This window comes from the organism of the source record quoted next, unplaced genomic scaffold (assembly GCF_019419815.1).
Source record: "Pyrus x bretschneideri cultivar Hongxiangsu unplaced genomic scaffold, Pyrus_bretschneideri_v1 Contig5, whole genome shotgun sequence".
In the NCBI taxonomy this organism is placed as follows: Eukaryota; Viridiplantae; Streptophyta; class Magnoliopsida; order Rosales; family Rosaceae; genus Pyrus; species Pyrus x bretschneideri.
Window position 1 is genome coordinate 5,536,710 of NW_025999787.1, and position 20,894 is coordinate 5,557,603.

Genomic DNA, 20,894 nt, shown 5'->3' on the forward strand with positions numbered 1-20,894 from the left:
CTATTAAACGTCATCTACATGTTCGTTACTTCTCCTTCATTTATTCATGATAGTAAAAACTAAAGAGGAGTGTGCATGAAGAGAAAAAAGTGTTTGTATTTATGATTTGCATTCTAATTAAGAATGGATATGCAAGGTAGGAATATTATTTTAGGGTTAAGTCTAGGTAACTACTTAACTTTTTAGGGTGATCCCTAACATTTTAAAACATCTTTAATGACTACCTAGCGTTTTAAATGGTGGACATATGTCAGATCCATTAGCGTTAAATGATGATGTGAACAATTATTAAACCAGGTTTTTACTCTCAAGTCATCTGTGGAGTTTTGAATCTCCAAGTCGATGCAATTTAGCTAAGCAAATTTACAGCTTAACTTGACTAAAAGGAGTCAATTTAAGGAATTAGAGCTCCAAAGATGACAACTAGTACATACCAACTTTAGTATTTGTTTACCTCATCATTTAATACTAGAAACAGCTCCAAAGATGATGACAGCTAGTAAAGCTCCAAAAACAATGTCTAATTTTTAAAACATTAGGTAGTTAATTAAAATATTTTAAAGGGTTGAGACTAGTTTAAAATCACCTTTACAAGTTGGATAATTATCCATACTTGTCCATCATTTGAATTCATGAAATATCATATGTTCACTAACATCTAAAGAATAAAAAGAAAAAGAAAATCTGTATCCATAAACAATTAGGTATCAAATCATCAAGCGGGTGGTTTATTTTAAACCAAGTATCATTTTGATTCACAACTTCTTCGATTTCAAATAATTAAACATGTCATGATAGAATGGTGCGCACAATTAATTTTTTGGTGTTTCTAGATTTATGCACCATTATTTCTATAACATTAGAGTCACTCGCACTATGAATAGTGACAAGACAAATGTGTACACATCCAGTTACAAGATATGTTGTCTCAAAATTACCATGCTAGAATGAAAGGAAAAAAATGTCATGACCAGTACCAATTGTCAACAATGTCTAGCTAAAAATGGTTTCCCTATTAACATGTTTTGATTTCAAGATGTTATATTTGAGCAGACAGATATTCTAATTTCATGAACAATCCCTACAAGAATCTCCATGTAACGCAATGAGTAGCAAGTAAATAACCATGCTAAAACAATTAAAAAAAAAGAAAAACTAATGAAAATGGTTTGAAAACTTTGAGTTTTAACGATAAGGACAAGATAAAGGGTAAAGTGAATAGTATCAGGATTCACTTTTTAGTGTAAAAATGTGGTTGTTCGTTAAAGTGAACAGTACCGGGAGCTTTTCGTTAAAGTTCCCAAAATACATGTTGTAACACAACCTTTAACAACTGATCCGGAGTTACGTGCCAAATGTTTTCTAGCAATATTGTGGTAACCACTAGAATTAACTTGGCTCCTCAATGAACGAAGAGGAGTTTCTCCTCAATTCAGTACATGACTGATGTAGATAACTTTATGTTTATAATTGAACCGTTCATATTATAAAACAAGTTGAAAAGTTTACAAACTTTAACCACCCAAGATGCATTTGGTTATTTACTAAAATCTTATTTGCAGGAAAATGAATGATGAAACAGGGTTTAATGTCATTGTGTTTAATGTTATTGTGGCGTTTTGAACCACTAATATAGTACATGGTTTTATATTAATTGCCTGAAAAATTATGGTCATGGTAAAATCGTTTCATAGATCTCTATTTCCATTTGTACAAAACAACAATAAAGTCTTATCTCACTAAGTGGGGTCTGTATGAATCTATAACGCATCTGTATTCAATTTTACGTCAAATCTTCCATGAACTCAAAGTACTTCATGTCTTCCGTATTTCCATTTGTACATTAAAAAAATTGTCCTACAAGATTCCAAGTAATTTTATCTTTTATTTTTTTGATCAAGGATTCCAAGTAATTTTAAATCCGGATAAATGCTTTCTAGTGGCCAAACCAATATTGCCCATAATGATTCCACTAGGACCACATCATGATTTTCTGAATAGAATGGGATGGATTGCAATGCTTTCCATAAATGCCAAGTAAAAAAAAAATACAATTTGGCATGGAGGATAGGCGATGGAGGCCTTCAGAGACTGAGTTGGTAGCCACCAACAACACACCCAACCAACCTGAATAATGAATGCAAATCACATTGTGAAGAACATCACATTCTTTTAAATAGATGATCAATAAATTCAATTTCCTATGGACCATGGCAAATAGTACAGAGTTTAAATAAGGGGGTGTGATATCCACACACCTCATTTTACTTCTCACACAGCTTTTTAATTTTCGACCGTCGGATTAAATGAATTCAAGAACATCAACGGACATAAATTATCAAGGGGTGTGTGAGAAGTAAAATGGGGTATGTGGATAGCACACCCCTAAATAAGATGTGTTTGATATGCATGTTTGTCAAGCCAAAATGGAGGAGAAAAGGAGAGAGTAATATTTATACAGTTCCCCATCGAGAAATACAAAAATAATATACAATTTATATGTGAGAGTTCTACTTCTAATATCACTAAGGTTTTTATGATAAAACTGCATACCTAGCAATAGGTCATAAGTGGTTACGCGAGGTAGTGGTGAAGCCAGAGTTATACATCACGAGGGGCTTAAAAGTCTCACGCTAAAACGCTCTCCTAATCTAAGAAAAATAAAGGTTTTCCGTGACCTAAGTTACCAACCGCCATCATTTGGGTTTGGTATGACGTCATTATTGTCATCCTCTTCCTCAACTCAAGCCTCATGCCTAGTATCATGACTTAGATTCAAAATAAAAGTCCTCTTAAGCAGAAGAAGGAGGGAAAGAGGGGATAGATAAAAGCAAAAACAATGGTATTAATCTATTTCAAGGAATAAAATAAGGAAGTTGTTATTGGCACTCCAAAATTCTCATTCTACACTCCAAACTTTCTATATTAGAAAGAAAAATACACTAATGAAGAGTGTATAATGAGATTTTTGGAGTGCCAATAACACTTCCTAAAATAAAAGGATAAAGCAAAAATAAAGATAAAAACTAGCCCTCTCGCCTACTTCATCTCTCTCCCTCTAACCGCTTGAGTCCCTCAAAACTCATAGTGGTGTCGCTTAACCTACACATGAGCCACCAACCTCAAATTGAACTCAGTGAAGAAAATAAGGAAAATATTATGGTTGGGGCTCTAATACTATGAAAATCTTTGGAAATCAGAGTGATAACTCTAAATTGTTTTGTGTGAAGAAGAGGTCAGAGTAGACCCAAGACCATTTGGTCCCTTCATGGCTCTGCCCTTAAAGTGAGGACAACATCGGTGATGTTGGTGGTAGACTATGCTAAATTTGAAAACTTTATCAACTTCAATAATTGTTGTTGAGAAAAAGAGCAACCTAAGGCTTAAGGTTTCTTGGCGTTGTTGGTTTCACATCAAATCGAACCAATGATGAACCATGAAAACACATTGCGTTGTTGGTTTAATCTCTGCTCAAAACAATTTTTGACATCCACAGTTAGTCGTCAACTGTATAACCAGCAACAAACTTCATGCTAAGTTTGATTAGCAACTCTCTATTAGCCTTCTACTCTTTTCCTTTTCATATACTTTCGCTCATCCTTTGGTTTGGTCATTACCTAGTGACCAAAACTCTGTGTCCGTCGTTAAGTGAGTTTATCTCTCATCGCGATCTCCTTACTTTCTGATAAAAAAGAAACGAAAAATGACTACTACAATTATACACCCTTTTGTTTTTGGTTAACAGAATCTAACACATCTAAGATCTCATAATTTTTGTCCTTTTAAGTTTTGAAATGTTGTAGAACCAACAAAAAATAAAGAATAATTTCTTGTTCATATTCTTCGTCTTTTCCAGCATCTCTCTGATTTTTTTCCCCATTTCTCGGACCTACTCCATAAATGCACATGTAGCTAGTATAAACTTTTTGGTCTTTTATAGTGATATATTATTACAAAATATACCGTCAATATGTCGTGTATATGTGTTATGAAAGTTTTTTTTGGCTTTAAAGAGAATTTTTTATGTGCTTGTAGCACAAATACATGACAATAATTACATACTAAATTTTTTAATTACTTATATTATAATACGTCAAATGATATACAACATAATAATACAGAATTATTACACATAAATTTGATCTTTTTAAGGCCAAATGGTCATAGAAGTTTGAAACACTCGAGACGGATAATATATCCAACTTCGGACGTAAAGCTGGAATCAAATCCAGTTTTATGATCCTTATCTCATGAAACGACAAATATGTCCTCTGTTTTCTCTGCTTTGTAACTTTACATTTCTCTCCCTCTCCCTCTCCTCTCTCTCTCTCCCTCACTCTCTCTCTCTCTCTCTCTCTCTCTCTCTCTCTCTCTCACTCAAAAACAGGGTAAACAGTCCACTCCCTCCACCTCCAAAATCTCCAAGGCACAAGGCACAAAATATCCAAAAATTTAGAGATAGAAAGCCTCGGAAACTGCAACACCAAAGCTAGAAAAACAAAGGAAGAAAGTGAACAGTTTTCACACTCATCACTTCTCTGCATTATCAAAATATACTTCATCCTCTCCCACAAGCTCACCAGGTAAGTCCATTTTTCATGTTTTTTGGTATTCTCTCATTTAATCTGCTCTCTTTTGTCTGCTGTGAAAATGTGGAGAAAACAGAGGAACAAATCCCATTTCTTTGTGCATTTTTCAGCATTTTGTTGTCTGATGTTTAATGGGTTTTCTGTTTTCAAAAATGGGGTTCTCTTTCTTTTTCTTTTCTCACATTTTCTCAGCAACCAAACAGAGATTTTTGGAGTTGTTTATCTTCATATTCTACTGGTTTTTTTTTTTTTTAAGAAAAAAATATTTTTGTAGTCTCAAGGGTAATGATGTTTCTTTTTATCTTCTTTTCGGATGAATTCTGAGCATAAAAAGAAGCTCCTTAGCTGAGTGATAACAACGCAATGCAGCAGCTTCTCTTTTTCTTGCTCAAGTGCTTCGACATTTGCAGGCTTTTCTTTGTCTTTTTCCGGCTTGAAAAAAGCAAAGTCGAATCTCAAAAAGTTGTTCTATACAATCAAGTTTCAACTTTCGCTTTTCCTCTTCAATTTTGTTTAGCTGCATTACTTGCTTTTTTCTGCAGATTCTGATTCCGTATTATATTTTATTTTTTGGGTTTACGTTGTCTTTGGATCTGTTTCTGTTTGTTGTTTCTCGGGAAAAAAAATGATGCCTTCCGAGAAAATAATGTTTTGTTAAAAAAAAAAAAAAAAAAAGCAACAGACAATCTTTGAGAAAAGATAACTATTTTGTGTTCATCACTTCGAACTAGTCCCCTCATTTCACGGCAAAACTGGAGGAGGCAACTTTCTTTTTAGTTTTCTCTCGCATCCGAAACTACCCTTGTTCCGAAACAAAACTAACAAATGTTAGGGGTATTCCTGTAATCATGACTGGCTAGCAGTGCTTACAATGATGGATCATGAGCACGATTAGAAACCTGTGGGACTTGTTAGTTGGTACGTGATTTGATTTTTAGTTACGAGTGATATTACTACTATAAGCTACACTAAAGGAGAGAGGAGGGTTTGAAGGCAATTGGTACAACATTTAGCTTTTAGTTACGAGTGATATTACTACTATAAGCTACGCTAAAGGGGAGGAGGAGGGTTTGAACCCGAAACTCCGGACGTAGCGGTTTGAAGCAGTCCACCACTTGCAACTTGGTACCAAGCATTTAATTGGGTTTTTGAAATGCTTTTTTCGCTTTTTCTTTTTTGGGTTGGAAGAAAATGGTTGGTTGGATTTGTAGTTGGCACATTTTTGCCATAATGTCATTCTGTGCGAATGATAAGGAGCACATGTCCCTCATGAAACCAATTTATTTCTTTGAACATTTAAGACATTGGATTCCCCCTGGTCCCGGCTTGTGATCTTGCTTCAACTGTTTCAGGTCTTGGTGGGTCGAGGGCATTCAAGTAGCGAAGCATAAATCAGTTCCGTCTCGTTCGCAACTTTTGCTGCTAGAAAAGGCAGTTGCATTATGCAGACCCCTAAAGCAAGGTAACTTTCACGTGCCCTTTTATGTGATTGGCATCTTGTTCTCCTCTTTAAAAGCTTGTTCGTGTGTTTGCTTGTTCGAATGCAGCGTTGTTTTGGTTTTTTTTTTTTTTGAGGCAAAAGGTAACGTTGTTCTATAATGTTGCGTACTTTTCTGTATTGCTGTGTATAACCTAAAGAGAGTAGTAGTACTAATGCTCACCAATGCTGCAAAACCGATGTCATAGCAGCTGCTCGTTTTTGTTCAAATAAATTCAAGTTCTTACATCTGGTTTAGGGGTTGTCCTATTTCTGTGGATGTCAGACTTGTAGTTGTATTTCATGTACCAATCAATTCGTGCGCTTCCACCGCTGACAGTAGTGGACCAGTTCTGTGGTAAGGCCCTTGGTAGTGATATTTGTCTATCTGCATCATCATAAATATTTGGCAACTTCTTGTCTCCTTCCTTTGAGGTAATTTTGGGGCCTCTTGGCAGCTACACAGCAGCATTCAGGAACTACTGGAGCTATCGAAGGAGCGTAAAGGGCTCCCCTTGAACCAATTAACCGACTTTAGTTGCATAAACTCATCCGCGCATTAGATTAAGGATTGATTTGTTGTGAAATTTGTTTGCTTGCTGTCTTTGATTTTTCGTTCAACATGGGAAAAGAATATTATCATTACATGCTATCAGTATCATTATTTTAAACATCTTAGCTAATGAAGGGAAATCATGTCACCATGTTGCATTTATTTGTCATCAATTGGCAAACTCAAAATTAAACTTTCCTGGTAGCCAATAAATCTCATCACAAAATTTTTGTAATTTTCCCCACCATTCTCTGTGGTCGTTGCAGGGAAATTTTTCTTGACAGTTCAAAGAAGTGTGCAACAAAGTTTATGTGTTTTTCTTCGTCTCGGTTTGTGTAAATTGTTCTGTGTAATGTGTGATTATTACTCAAGGACATTGGCATTTTCCATTTCAAAAATTAGGATTCTTAAACTTTGAGATTTTTTTAATGGAAAGATAGAATGCGAGTTTTTGCTGTAATTCAAACTGGATAGAATATAGAATTAAAACGTTTCGAAGCCAAAAAAAGGAAGTTATAAGGACGGTATATTTGTTGGACAAATGACAGAAACTCCGGACTGCTTTTATAGGATCTGAAGCTGAGAATTTCTGTTGCCATTTTAAGTGATAATATTTGACTGATATTTTTTTTTATTTTTTTATAGAAGTGGCTCCTCTGAAGTGCCTCAAAGGGTTTCTCCTCCTCAAAGGGTTTCTCCTCAAAGGTCTCTCCTTCCAAAAGGTCTCCCCTCGAGTTGCTCGCCAACTCAGGCCAACTGCATTGGAGACTACTGACTCTGCATGTACTTCAAGTCAAGCTAAAAGAGCAACTAAAGATAGAAGCCCAAAAGTCACTGAGCGTCGGTCACCCAGAACTCCAGTGTTTGAGGTACTTATAAACAAACTCCACGAGTCCTTCTACTCTTTCACAACCTATAGAATTATATAACCACTGGAGTGTGAAGTGTGGATAGTCTAAACTCTAAACCCTTGGGTGGAAATTTTGTTTCCATCTTAAAGTTCTCCATCACAATTCGACACATTAGCCTGGCCTCAGTAGTTTTCTTTATCTTTGTCTTTCCGAAAAATTACCTTCAATTGGGTAATTTTTTTGGCTGTGGTGGGATTTGCAAGTAAAAATGCTTGTGTTGCGTGCATTGTCTATGTCTTTCTTGAGATACAAAAAATTCTAAAACTTAATCTCTGTCCTTGACGCAGAAGAAGGGCCCAAGTAGAATATCCGAGTTGGAATCTCAGATTTCTCGGCTCCAAGAGGATCTGAAGAAAGCAAAGAACGAGCTGCAATCTTGTGAATCATGCAAGAAGCAAGCTCAGCAAGATGCCGAGGAGTCCAAGAAGCAAGTACTGGCCTTGTCCTCAAAGCTCGAAGAATCCCAGCTGCTGCTTCCTGAGCTTTCTATTTCTGAGGAAGCTCGTGTTATCAAGCTCCACAAGATTTCACAGGAAAGAGACCAAGCATGGCAGTCCGAGCTTGAGACTGTGCAGAAGCAGCACTCAGTTGACTCAGCTGCCTTGGCATCTGCTGTTGATGAGATTGAGAGGCTTAAGGCGCAGCTTGAAGTGGTGGCTGCATCTGAGGCTGATCAGATAAAGCATGCAGAATCAACAAATGGTGAGCTTCAAATCTTGAAAGAAAACTTGGCTGAAACACTTTCTCTTGTGGAGAACATGAAAACACAATTAAAGGACTGTAAGGAGTCCGAAGCTCAAGCACAAGCAATGGTTAGTGAAACCCTACTGCAGCTGGAGTCCGCGAGAACAACAATGGAGGCACTCAGGTTCGATGGCATGAAATCGACAGAAGCTTACAAATCCATTGCTTCAGAGTTAGATCAGTCAAGGGCACGTGTAAATTTACTAGAAGAACTTGTTAGCAAACTCAAGGCTGACCTGATTAATGCAAGCAGCAACGTTTCACAAAATCAGGCTGGTAACAATGAGCTTCAGCAAAAATTTGAAGAAAAGCAAGAGACTATGGAGCCAAACCAGAATGAGGCAGAACTTCATGACTTGAAGTCCGAAGTGGCACGGCTAAGATCTAGTCTTGAAACTGCTGAGACCAAATACCATGAAGAACAAATTCAGAGCACTGTGCAGCTAAGAAGTGCTCATGAACTGGTGGAGCAGATAAAATCTGCATCTAGTCACAGAGAGGGGGAACTGGAAGCGTTATTGACGAAAACCAAAGCTGAAGTTGAAGAGTTGAAGGCCCACCTGATGGACAAGGAAACTGAATTACAAGGCATTACAGAGGAGAATGAGGGGCTCAATTCGAAGCTTGATAAGAGCCTGTCATGCCAGAGAGAGTATGAACTGGAAAAGGAATTGAAAGAACTAAAAGGGCATGTTACGGATTTAAAGGCTTATTTGATGGACAAGGAAACGGAACTGCAGAGTATTTCAGAAGAGAATGAAACACTGAGGTTGGAAATCAACAAAAGCCAAAGTAAAGCTAACGATAAGGTAGAGGCAGAAGTAGAGGCTGCAAAGTGCGCAGAGCGAGAGGCTCTCGTGAAGCTTGGCATTGTGATGGAAGAGGCAGACAAGAGCAGCAAGAAGGTAGCAAGAGTGGCGGAACAGCTGGAGGCAGCACAGGCAGCCAATGCAGAAATGGAGGCGGAAGCTAAGAAGGTTAAAGGTGCAGTCCAACCAGTGGAGGAAGGCAGCGGAGGCAGCTGCTACCATGCTTTCATCAGGAAATAACGGCAAGCTGATGGAGAGAACTGGATCACTGGACAGCAGCTATAATCATGTCACCGGGAAGTTTGGCTCGCCTGACTCTGAAGATATGGATGATGATTTACTGAAGAAGAAAAATGGGAACATGCTGAAGAAGATTGGGGTCTTTTGGAAAAAGCCACAGAAATAAAAATGCTCCTCGGTAGGTTGATAACTTGATCCATCCATCAACTATATGTGATTTTCAACCTTGCAAGTATAGTTCTTCCTCTTCATTTCTAACTACCTTTCTGTGTTTCTTTTGACAGAAATATGGTTTTCGTGGTACGGCTAATCTGGTTTGTTTAATTGGCAATCTTCTTAGCTTCCATTACTGGTGCAGTGGCTGCATTGCAGAAATATTCTGGTTCATTTTCTTTTACCCCGGAATATTAAACTGATAAATTTAGATGTGTTATCCAAGTATTGAGCGTTGCTGACATGAGTGATGGAAGGAATATCTGCACGTATTGGTTAAGGACAAGATTTACTGTTATGTGAGACAATATATACTTGGGAAAATATGTGGGTTAGTTGTCCTGCTCTTTTCTATCCTTTTTGAGCTTCTGTTTGCTTAGTTCCTCTGTTAATTGTTGAATGGAAATTTCCTGTTTGTAAGTATTTGAGTTTGCCCAATTAACCGAGGATCCCAACTTCCTACCAATGATACGCCACGAGTTTTAACATGGCACTCCACAAATTAATCTGAGACGCCGTCATCTTAGAGTCTCGCTAATATTTGGGGGAAAAAATATAAAATTGGGACTATTCCTATGCTAAACCAAAATACTAACAAGTAGATGGTGTTTTTATAGCAGTGACGAAACGTAGTACTGCCTATGCATCTTGGTATGGATGTGGTTCCAATTAGTCTCCATCCCCTCTAACATGTGACGATTTAACCTACTAACACTATTGCCTACCAAAAAAAAAGATATTGAATGTCCCGTTAATATTAGTTTGGCAATTTAAAAACTAGATAATCTTTGGTAAGAGCTTATAGCTCAGGTGGATAAGAGTTTTATCTTTCGACTTGAAGTTGGGTTCATGTACCCCTCTCTTAGTAGTCAGTATTACTTGTATACGAAACTATGGAATTTCCCAATTTTGCACATCATTATTACACACCAAATGTATGTTCCGGGGCACACCAAATAGCAAACACCTTAGTTGAACTTCATACATAAAAGAAAGTGCTTTATATAACTCAACCATTTTGTTAATTCTGAAACACAAAATATTGCGAGAACCAAATCCTTTATAATGTAGTATTTACAAAATAATTGATTCAAATTTGTTGATTCTTATCGGAAAACGTTTGGCTCCTTACGTGCAATAACTCATTCATTTGTACAGATAAACCACAGTTTCACATGTGCCTTTAAACTTTCTTAAAAGTTAGTAAGAATACTCCTCACATACGCATTTTTTTATTTCTTTTTGGTTTTGAAATATCTCATAATCTAAGATTAAGAAAGAGAATTCGAATTCAGGTGCATAATTAGGAGTAATAAATCACACATGCTGAAGTGACTATGATTGCACTTGTAAGTGAGAGGTTTTAGGTTCGATTCTAGCCAAAGGAGAATTTTAACCATATTATTACTAGTTCATTATGAGGCTTAACCTAATATCTCACAATGCCGTTTGTTAAAAAAAATTGTGAGGATGGTTTAAAACATAGTGGGCCCTTTTTAGGTTCCTTACGACGGCCCATTGACATTGAAAAAATATTTTATGTCAAACTTGTAAGCCCAAAGAGAAGGCGTATATTTAAAGAAAGCGCGATAAGCCCCTAGGGTTTCTCATTGCTGTTAGCGACCTTGAAGGCTTGAAGCTATTCTTCCTGCGGCTCCAAATCTCTCCCTGCGAATCGCCCACTTTCTTCTTGTTACGTCGCCATGGGGTAAGCTTCTACTTCCTTCGTCAAATCTTTCCACTCTTCGCTCTCTGTTTGTTTCCTCTGAAACTATTTTCTCGATTGAATTTCTCGCTTAAAATCTGCTCTAAATCTCTGTAAATTTGTAAACTTTAGTTGGACGAAGTAGATTATGGAGAAGATTGATTCTTTTGCGACTCAAATTGTATTATTTAATGGAAATTATTACGCTCCTGTTTGGATCCGATTATCGACTGCATAAGTGCATATGTTCATACTGCTAAGATGATTTCGATTAAGTTCTTAATGTTTTCATGGGATATGTTTATAAGTTGGAATACTTTTGTTTGGAGGAAGAGCTTTTTTTTTTTTTCGTGGATTTTTCCAGGAAGTGTTTTGGTGGTAATAAAGATGGAAGTTCTATACACTTTATGATGAGTTAGGTCAAAGACCAAATTACAGTCAAGAAGATTTATTCGGAAATATTTCATTTTTATGATGTATCGAAGGTTATAACTTTTTATCGAAAGTTTGTCAGTTGAATGCATTTATCGAAATATTGATCTTCGGTTTTGATGAACATGTGTCCCGCTACAACTTGTCTTCAAAACGAATGTATTCAGTGAGCTTGAATTTGTGCCTGGATGCCATCACTTACTGGCTATTAGATTGCAAGAAAACAATCAAGCATTATACAGTATTCATGTGAAGTAGCTTTTGGTTGGATGTGATTGTTATAGATTATAAGTTGTTGTAAGATAAAAAAAATGCCTTAACCCTGCTGCCAAATTTTTACAGGAAGACACGTGGAATGGGAGCAGCTCGCAAGCTGAAGACCCACCGCAGGAACCAAAGGTGGGCTGACAAGTCTTACAAGAAGTCCCATCTTGGAAATGAGTGGAAGAAACCATTTTCTGGATCTTCCCATGCAAAGGGCATCGTTCTTGAGAAAATGTAAGTAAAATTTAGCTAGATGCCTTTTCCATTAAAAATTTTAACCAATCCATTTTAGACATGGATTTTACGATATTTGGATGTTTAATTATGCAGTGGTATTGAAGCTAAGCAGCCTAACTCTGCCATTAGAAAGTGTGCCCGAGTTCAGCTTATTAAGAACGGAAAGAAGATCGCTGCCTTTGTGCCAAACGATGGTTGCTTGAACTACATTGAGGAAAATGTGAGTATAGTGGAGAATAACTGTGTTGCCAGAATATGGCATTTATGTTAAATGCTGCCCTTGGTATTTTAAGTTTTTTGGATTGTACTGATTATTGTGGCCGCTTGCAGGACGAGGTTCTGATTGCTGGATTTGGTCGTAAAGGTCATGCTGTTGGTGATATTCCTGGAGTTAGGTTCAAGGTCGTGAAGGTTTCAGGTGTGTCCCTTCTGGCCCTCTTTAAGGAGAAGAAGGAGAAGCCAAGATCTTAAGTTTGTTATAAAATGTTTTATCTGTTGTGCTACTTCGACATTTTGATTTAGAGACAATTTTGTCAGCATTTTATGCACTTTTTGTTTCCCTTTTCCCTTACGATGCTTATGTTTTAACGATGGAAATTTCTGTGGCCAAATATGATTTTCATTTCCTTCGTAGTGAATTGTTTGTGTTCATCGTTCTTGTTCTCTTGATTGTCTGAATGTTCCATTCAGGTTCTGAGTTTGCGGTTTTATCACAACAACTGTTTTAACTGGATATGCTGTTTGTTTTATGTTGAACCTTGTGGATTTGGTATTGCTGTAGTTTGCTGGACGCTGTATCTAAGTTAGCATTTTGCTGGTTTCCTCGTGCCCTAGATGTGTTAGCTTCCGATGCACTCTCTGAATAACAGCACCGTGATTTCTTCTCCCAAGGACTTGGGGTTGTTATTCGAAAACTTGTTATTTCGCCTCGAGTCTTGTTCTTCTAGACTTCATGGTCCAAGAAAATTGTGGTCACCCACAAGTTAACGGTAGGTGACAAATTTTTTGGACAATGGAATCTGAAGAGAATGGGTATGCTTTCTCATGCACTATCGAGTCTTGAATATAGAAAATGGTTTGTTTGGTGACCGTGATCTTACATCTGCCTCCACTTCCACTAGCAATAGATCTTTCAGTTGCACGAGTTTGTTTTCTTTTACCAGGCAATATTTTTATTAATTACTTTAATCCACAGGATCGGAGATTCGTATTAATATGCGTGTATGTTTATACGATTTTTCATAAAACTAAAGGCTTGTTTGGAAGTGCTTTTAAAGTGACTAAAAGCCCTTTTGTGAAATTGATTTTTGGTTCCAAAAGCACTTTTAAGTGTTTTTTGAAAGAAGTACCAGATATGTGCTTCTTGCAGAAAGCATTTAAAATGTCTTTTTAGGATCCACTCGGATATTTACTAATGATTGGATTCAAAAACATTTATCACCAAAAACACTTGTCATTTTAAAAGCATTTTCAGATGAGCCTTAAAGTCATTTGTGATAATTTTATATAAATTACACACCACTCGCAGGCGCTTTTTATTTTTTATTTTTTCAAGCTATTCGAGAATCTGTTCTGTTTGTGTGTTTGCCCCACTTCCACCAACCAATTGGGAGGAGAAAAAGCCCAACATTGGAACCCGCAAATGAAAGGCCCATTTCTTCTGCTGCTTCGTCTCTCAATGCCCTTATATAAAACGTAACCTCCCTATTGTTACTTGTGACTACAGTCCCTCAATTCCATCTTGACCGTTGATCTTGGCATCAAAATGCAACATTCTTGCTCAAACCTCAGGCCCAACAGCTCTGCTTACTTTATCAGGAAGCTCTGCCACTGAATCAAACACATATGTGCATTCTCGTTTATATGTACTAATTAAACCTCTCAATCTGCCTAACGTATCCTCGTCATGGTTTGTTTATTGATTGCTTTCGGAGTCGTTATTAACACTCTAAAAAAAATCTGGCAGTCCTCCAGTGTAAAGATACAAGGGTAAAAATTTCACTTGAAGTAGTGCGGATGACATTTTCGGAGAATCAATGACAATTTTCGTTTGAGAAATGCTAAGGGGCTCTCTCAAAAGTAGGATTTTTCAAAAACTCTTTACCAACTCACAGTTTAACTTCAATTCCTAGTCAACATTATAAAATATTGTGTAAAAAACATAAGGTGTCAAAGAGTTCCACTTTTGAGAGAATTCCCTTGGCATTGTTAGAGTATATACTCAAGTCATTAGGATTGTGACATCTGTCAACGTGTGAAAGGCTAGATTACAAGAGTTGGTTGGTTAGTTAGTTAGTCCAAGTTATATGGATTTAGAAGATAAGGATAAAATGTAACAGAATCTTACACAAGATATATGGGTGATTGTATTGATCAGATTCATTAAGGAAAATATATGCAAAGATTTCTTTAGAGTATATACTCAAGTCATTAGGATTGTGACATTGATCAATGTGTGAAAGGCTAGATTACAAGAGTTGGTTAGTTAGTTTGTCTAAGTTGTATGGATTTAGAAGATAAGGATAAAATGTAACAGAATCTTACACAAGATATAAGGGTGATTGTATTAATCAGATTCATTAAGGAAAATTTATGCAAAGATTTCTTTCTCTCTCTAAAAACTCTCTCTCTCTCTCTCATTCTTTGATCTTTTTCTTCATAAGTCTCTCTAATCTTCTTTGTACAATACAGAGCATTACTGTACTATGGATAACATGGTATCAGAGCCAGGTTGTCCCACGTGTGAAGCCAAATGGCTACATGCGCTCCACGTTACCTTATTGTATTGTCTATGTCTTAGGCTTGAAAATTCGCTACATGTGAGGGGGTGTGTTGAGAATGAGTCCTACATTGATGGGAGGGTAGTTCTTGCACTCCAAGTGTTTGTTCTTATTCCTCAGAGAAAATTCTTCACAATGGTTACTGCTTCTCAACAGCAAATTTTTAGTCTTCGATTACTAGGTTGATTTCTTCTGTATTATCTTATGTGTCGGTTAAGTTGGATGACTCCAACTATCTTCAATGGCATTTTCAGATGCAATTGATGCTTGAAGGATATGGGATCATGGGCTTTATTGATGGTTCGACTTGCAGTCCGCCTCAATTCTCATCTACTTCTTCCAGTGATTCTAAAGTTTCATTAATTGGCATTGATTCAAGAATTGAGTCAGATGATTACAAAGTGTGGAAGATGCATGATAAGGCTCTTATGTAGCTTATTACTGCAACTTTATCTTATGTTGCCATTTCTTGTGCAATTGGTAGTACCAGTGCTAAATATTTGTGGGTTCATCTTCAAGAACGTTTTTCTACTGTTAGCAAGACTTCAATCTTTCAACTCAAGTCTGATCTTCAGACTATCAAGAAAGGGGCAGATTCTGTAACTCAGTATCTCTAATAGATTAAAGAGGCAAGGGACTATCTTGCGGCTGTAGGGGTTAATTTTGAAGATGAGGATATTGTTATCTTGGCTTTGAATGGTTTGCCTGCGGAGTATAATACATTTCGTTGTGTAATTCATGGCAGATAAAATGTAATTTCTCTTAAAGAATTTTGTGCTCAATTGCTTGCAAAGGAAACCATTCTTGAGAGCAGTCAAAGTCTACCATTTTCTACTGCATTGTTTGCAAAAATAAATCAAGGTTCTAATTCTAAGGCTTCATCTTCTGAGTCTCAGGAGTTTTTCATTTTGGGTTTCAAGCTCCAAATGGTTTCAATGGTAATTTTGGTCAATCTCATTTCTTTAATTGGGGTCACAAGTCTAAATTCAAAGGTAAAGGTAAAGCTGGAAAATTTCAGGGCCAGAAATACTATAATAATCAGGGGCAAATGTATTACAATTCAAAACCTGTTGTTCATGATTTTACTCTTAGAATTCTTGGTCATGCTTCCCAATCTCACAATGGTTTATCCTCGTCCACTATCATCTGTCTGTTATGTTCTCAACAAAGTCATAGTGCTACTACTTATGTTTACAGAAACACTAACTCATCAGAGTCTTCTGAGAACTGTCAAATTTGTGATTGAAGTAACCATACTGCTAAAACTTGTTTTTATAGAAATAAGAACAGACCTCATCCTTCACAGATGACTACTATGCAAGCTACTTTTCCTGGATATATACAGCCTCCGTATATGCTCTCTATGATGCATATGGTTTTTCCTAGTATGCCCCCTATGTTGAACATGATGTTTTCGACTGTTTCCCCAAATCTCAATTTTTTCTGCACATATGACTGGTTATACTGCATATGCTCCTGCCACTATGAATGCTTCTACTTCATATGCTACTGCCATGTCCAATTCTATATCCTCACAAGTTTGGTTGACAGATTCCGATGCATTCAATCACATGACACATGACCTCAGCAATTTGTCTCTAGCATCTCTATATCCTAATAATGAGACTGTTCAAACTGCAAATGGGGAAGGTTTTCAAGTTTCTCATGTTGGGAATTCTCTTATTCGGCCATCTTCACAGTCTCTCAAATTGAATTATGTTCTTTACATTCCCAAATTGTCTCATAATTTGTTGTCAGTTCATAGAATATGTCTTGACAACAATTGTTGGTTGATATTCGATGCTTATTGTTTTTGGATTCAAGACAAAACCACAAGGAGAATCTTGTATAAAGGGCTCTGCAACAATGGACTGTATCAAATTCCTTCCTTACCAGGTTTATCATCTCACCTATATGCTAATCAAGCCGTTGCTCTTCTTAGACATACTATGAATTCAACCTTACGGCATTGCAAAGTAGGTCACCTTTTGAATTCCATAGTCTCTCTTATACTTAGAAAGTCTAAAGTTGTTGTTGAACCAGATGTGTCTCCTATTGTTTGTTAGAGTTGTTTAGAAGGCAAATTTGGTAAATTTCCTTTTTCTCATACTTCTGCAAAATCCGTAATACCCTTTGAAGTTGTGCATAGTGATATGTAGGGACGTGCACCTAGTGTATCTGTGGATGGTTTCAAATACTATGTCCTTTTTGTTGATGAGTGTACCAAATTTTGTTGGCTATTTCCTTTAATCAATAAATCTGATCTTTGTTCTGTATTTGTTACATTCTACCACTTTGTTTTTACTCAATTCTCAACAAGAATTAAGATTTTACAGAGTGATGGGGGGTGAATATATTAGTAAACCTATGCAGTATTTTCTTGCTAAACATGACATTTTCTCATCACAAATCTTGTCCCTATTCCCCTGAACAGAACGGTTTAGTTGAGAGAAAGCATAAACATATGGTTCAAATAGCAATTACACCTTTACAGAATGCAAATTAGCCTTCTAAGTTTTGGACTTTTGCCTGCCAAACAGCCATCTATTTGATCAATCGAATGCCATCTTGTGTTCTTCAAAATCAATCACCTTTTGAACTCTTGTACTCTGCTATTCCTGAAATCCAGCACCTAAGGGTTTTTGGTTGTGCTTGCTTTCCACTTTTAAAACCCTATAACAACAACAAATTACAACCTAAGTTTACCAAATGTATCTTTTTGGGATATGCTTCCAACTATAAAGGTTATATATGTTTTGAACTCAACCTTGGGAAATATATATATATATATATATATATATATCAAGACATGTCATTTTCAATGAACTTGATTTTCCCTATAGTGCTTTGAGTTCTAAGTCACAGTGTTCACATTCACAATGTTCAAAGCCAGATAGTAGTTCTACCATACTACATTTTGTGATGCCTACCTTGTAAAATGTATTAGTTTCTTCATCATCAGTTCTTCCTTCAGTACATGTACCTGATTCATTACCACCTCAATCTCCCCAAACACAATCTCCTCCATTATATATATATATATATATATATATATATATATATATATATATATCCCCTTAGCCATCATTACCACCTCAGTCCATTGCTGCCCAAGATTCTCCAGCTCCTATGGTTCCTAAATATAGTTATGAAAGTCTTCAAGTGGTGCTTGACATACCACCATTGAATTTACATCCCATGCAAACACGATCCAAGAGTGGGTTTGTTAAGAAAAAGGTTCTTTTTGCTTCTAAAAACATCTCCATAGTGGTTAATTTGCCTACTACTGAACCTGCCACATATAAATATGCATTGAAAGTTCCAGTGTGGTTTAATGCAATGAAGGAAGACCTTAATGCTCTTTATTCACAGAAGACATTGAGCTTGGTTGATCTTCCACTTCATAAGAATTTAGTTGGGTGTAAATGGAATTTTACGGTCAAGAGAAATGTTGATGGGAGTATTGCTAGACACAAGGCTTGTTTGGTTGCCAAAGTATTTATTCAAGAAGAAGATTTGGACTATGGTGAGACATTTAGCCCGGTTGTTAAACCAATAACTGTGAGACTCATGCTTGCTCTTGATGCTCACTATAATTGGCCATTGAGACGACTAGATGTGAAGAATGCTTTTCTTCATGGCATTTTGAATTAGGAGGTTTATATATCTCAACCTCCAGGGTTTGAGGATTCTAAGTACCCTTATATGGTTTGCAAATTGCGTAAGTCTTTATATAGACTTAAATAAGCACCAAGGGCTTGCAATGATAGGTTTACTCAATTTTTACCACTGTCGGGTTTCAAAAACACCTATTCAGATTCTTCGATGTTTGTTAAACATGTTGCTGGTTCCATTGTGGTTCTTTTCTTATATGTGGACAATATTATAATTACTGGGAGGGCATCTTCTGCTATTCAATAGGTTGTTGCAAATTTAACTAAAGAGTTTGATCTTAAGGATCTTGATCCTTTACATTTCTTCTTGGGTATTCAAATTTCCAGAATTGCTAAGGAGTTGTTTTTGTCACAAGAGAAGTATATTCAAATGTCCAGAATTGCTAATGATATGAACCTCGAAATTTTTGCTAGTAGAAAAATATGATGATGCATTCGTTTCAAAAGCATATAATGAACTACTTAAAAAGTATATTACTCTCAAAAACATGAAGTTTAGCTAATTGCAATATTTGAGAATTCAATGTGGTCAATCATGTAGATAAAAGAAGTGTTGAAATGTCCAAAACTATCTTGAAAGGTAGCGGGGAGTTGAAATGTCAGAAATAACCTTATAACAAGTCATGTGCAAAGTCATATCACTTATTTGGTATGGAAAACTTAAGGCAGTTAGTATGAGATGACAAATTAATGATTTAGAAAAGTTGATATAACAAACTGCTGAAAATTTTTAGTCTATATGACAAATTGAAAAAGATGTATAAGTTCATATGACAAATTGAAAATTTTCCCTTCTTAAATTATTGTCCCATTCCAATAAAAATGGGTCGCGGTTTGTTGTCCCCATTTTTGTATTTCATTTGTGTCTAGTCCTTAATTGGTTGAAATGCGTCCATAAACTTAAACCAAAACTTAACACCAAGTTTAAATATATCAATACAGAAATAAAAATGCACAAACAAACAGGCAACATCACCAGCCACCTTCACCACTTGTGTCCTCCTCATCATGCTATAGAATTATTAGAGAGGGGCCAACGGCCTAGTCTAACAATACCGATATTGTCCACAACTTGGTAATTACCACATGCCCAGTCCGTCAAGTGTGAGGTTTTATCACAAAAGGCCTTGGTATTAGTTGGAGTGGGATTAGGGTATTTAAACTTTTCTTTTCTCATAAATACGGTCGATGTGGGACATTTCAACACGCCCCCTCATGTGGGACCCAATTAGTGGGTCATATGTGGGAGATGTACACATCGACAACCACATGGAGCCAAGGGGACTCACCCAACACGCGGGGCTAAGGGACTCACCCATCACATGGCAGTACGATACGAGCCCGCTCTCTGGCTCTGATACCATGTAGAATTATCAAAGATATGGGTCAACAACCTACTCCAACAACACCAATATTGTCCTTAACTTGGTAATTATCACTTGTCCACTCCATCAAGTGTGGGGTTTTATCACAAAAGGCCTCGGTATTAGTTGGAGTGAGATTAGGGTATTTTAACTCTTCTATTTCTCATAGATACGATCGATGTGGGACATTTCAACACCCTCTCCCATCCCAATGATTCCTTCTACAACCACAATTTACCACACCAATTCTTTCATGTAGACTGCACCACGGCTTCTCACTCACATAACAATATTCCCCACACCCTTGTCCCAAATAATAATAGGAAGATGAGTTATTCATGTATCTTATGAATTAAAAAGAGATAAATCAAATTGAGAAACTATCAAAATTGAAACCAATAAACCACAATTAGCAAACTCAAGTTTGATGGATGATCAAGAAGCGAAGGAAACGGATGATGAGGAGGTGGTTGTGATGGTGGTTGAAGGAAAGGTGGACAACTGAATGGGGGTTGGATGTGGCTCATGTGATGGTTGGACATTTGTGAAGAGACGAAGGAATGGTGAACGGTAAGGTGCGGTGACCATCAAAGTCGTATGAGGGATTTAAGTGGCAACCATGTTTCCCCAGCCTTTTATTTTTAGTCTTTATTATTGTTTTATTATTTATTAACAATGTTACTTTCTGAGTTAATGGACGGAACACGTGTCAAATAATTAGAAAGGAGACACAAAAAGGGATAGCATACGCGCAATCATTCAAATGTTTGTCAATTTTCTCAAATAAATAAATAAATTATTTATAAAACTAGAGAAATGTTAAGCAACTATTTCAAAAGTAGGACTCTCTCTTACCTTATGTTTTTTGCATAATGTTTTATACTGTTAACATAAGAATTGAC

At 36.6% G+C, this 20,894-nt stretch overlaps 2 protein-coding genes across 2 annotated transcripts; both read left to right on the plus strand.

The window, feature by feature from the left end:
* The first annotated feature begins 4,426 nt into the window (after positions 1–4,426).
* Positions 4,427–9,890, plus strand: LOC103948896 (interactor of constitutive active ROPs 3-like). The gene is given in 7 exon segments (XM_048569482.1): positions 4,427–4,583; positions 5,942–6,051; positions 7,265–7,322; positions 7,324–7,488; positions 7,818–9,242; positions 9,244–9,501; positions 9,608–9,890. Coding segments are annotated over 5 exon segments (1,914 nt in total). The 5' UTR covers positions 4,427–4,583; positions 5,942–6,031; the 3' UTR covers positions 9,490–9,501; positions 9,608–9,890.
* A 1,200-nt stretch (positions 9,891–11,090) lies between these two features.
* LOC103948895 (40S ribosomal protein S23) lies at positions 11,091–12,812 on the plus strand. Its single transcript, XM_009359979.3, has 4 exons — positions 11,091–11,244; positions 12,016–12,171; positions 12,268–12,394; positions 12,505–12,812. The coding sequence occupies exons 1-4, from the start codon at positions 11,240–11,242 to the stop codon at positions 12,643–12,645; spliced, it is 429 nt and encodes a 142-aa protein (XP_009358254.1). The 5' UTR covers positions 11,091–11,239; the 3' UTR covers positions 12,646–12,812.
* The last annotated feature ends 8,082 nt before the right edge of the window (positions 12,813–20,894 follow it).

Excerpts from the sequence above, each read along its gene's own strand:
- LOC103948895 (XM_009359979.3), top strand. Across the intron at positions 12,172-12,267 it reads GGCATCGTTCTTGAGAAAAT|TGGTATTGAAGCTAAGCAGC; the intron begins GTAAGTAAAATT and ends TTAATTATGCAG. Across the intron at positions 12,395-12,504 it reads TGAACTACATTGAGGAAAAT|GACGAGGTTCTGATTGCTGG; the intron begins GTGAGTATAGTG and ends GGCCGCTTGCAG.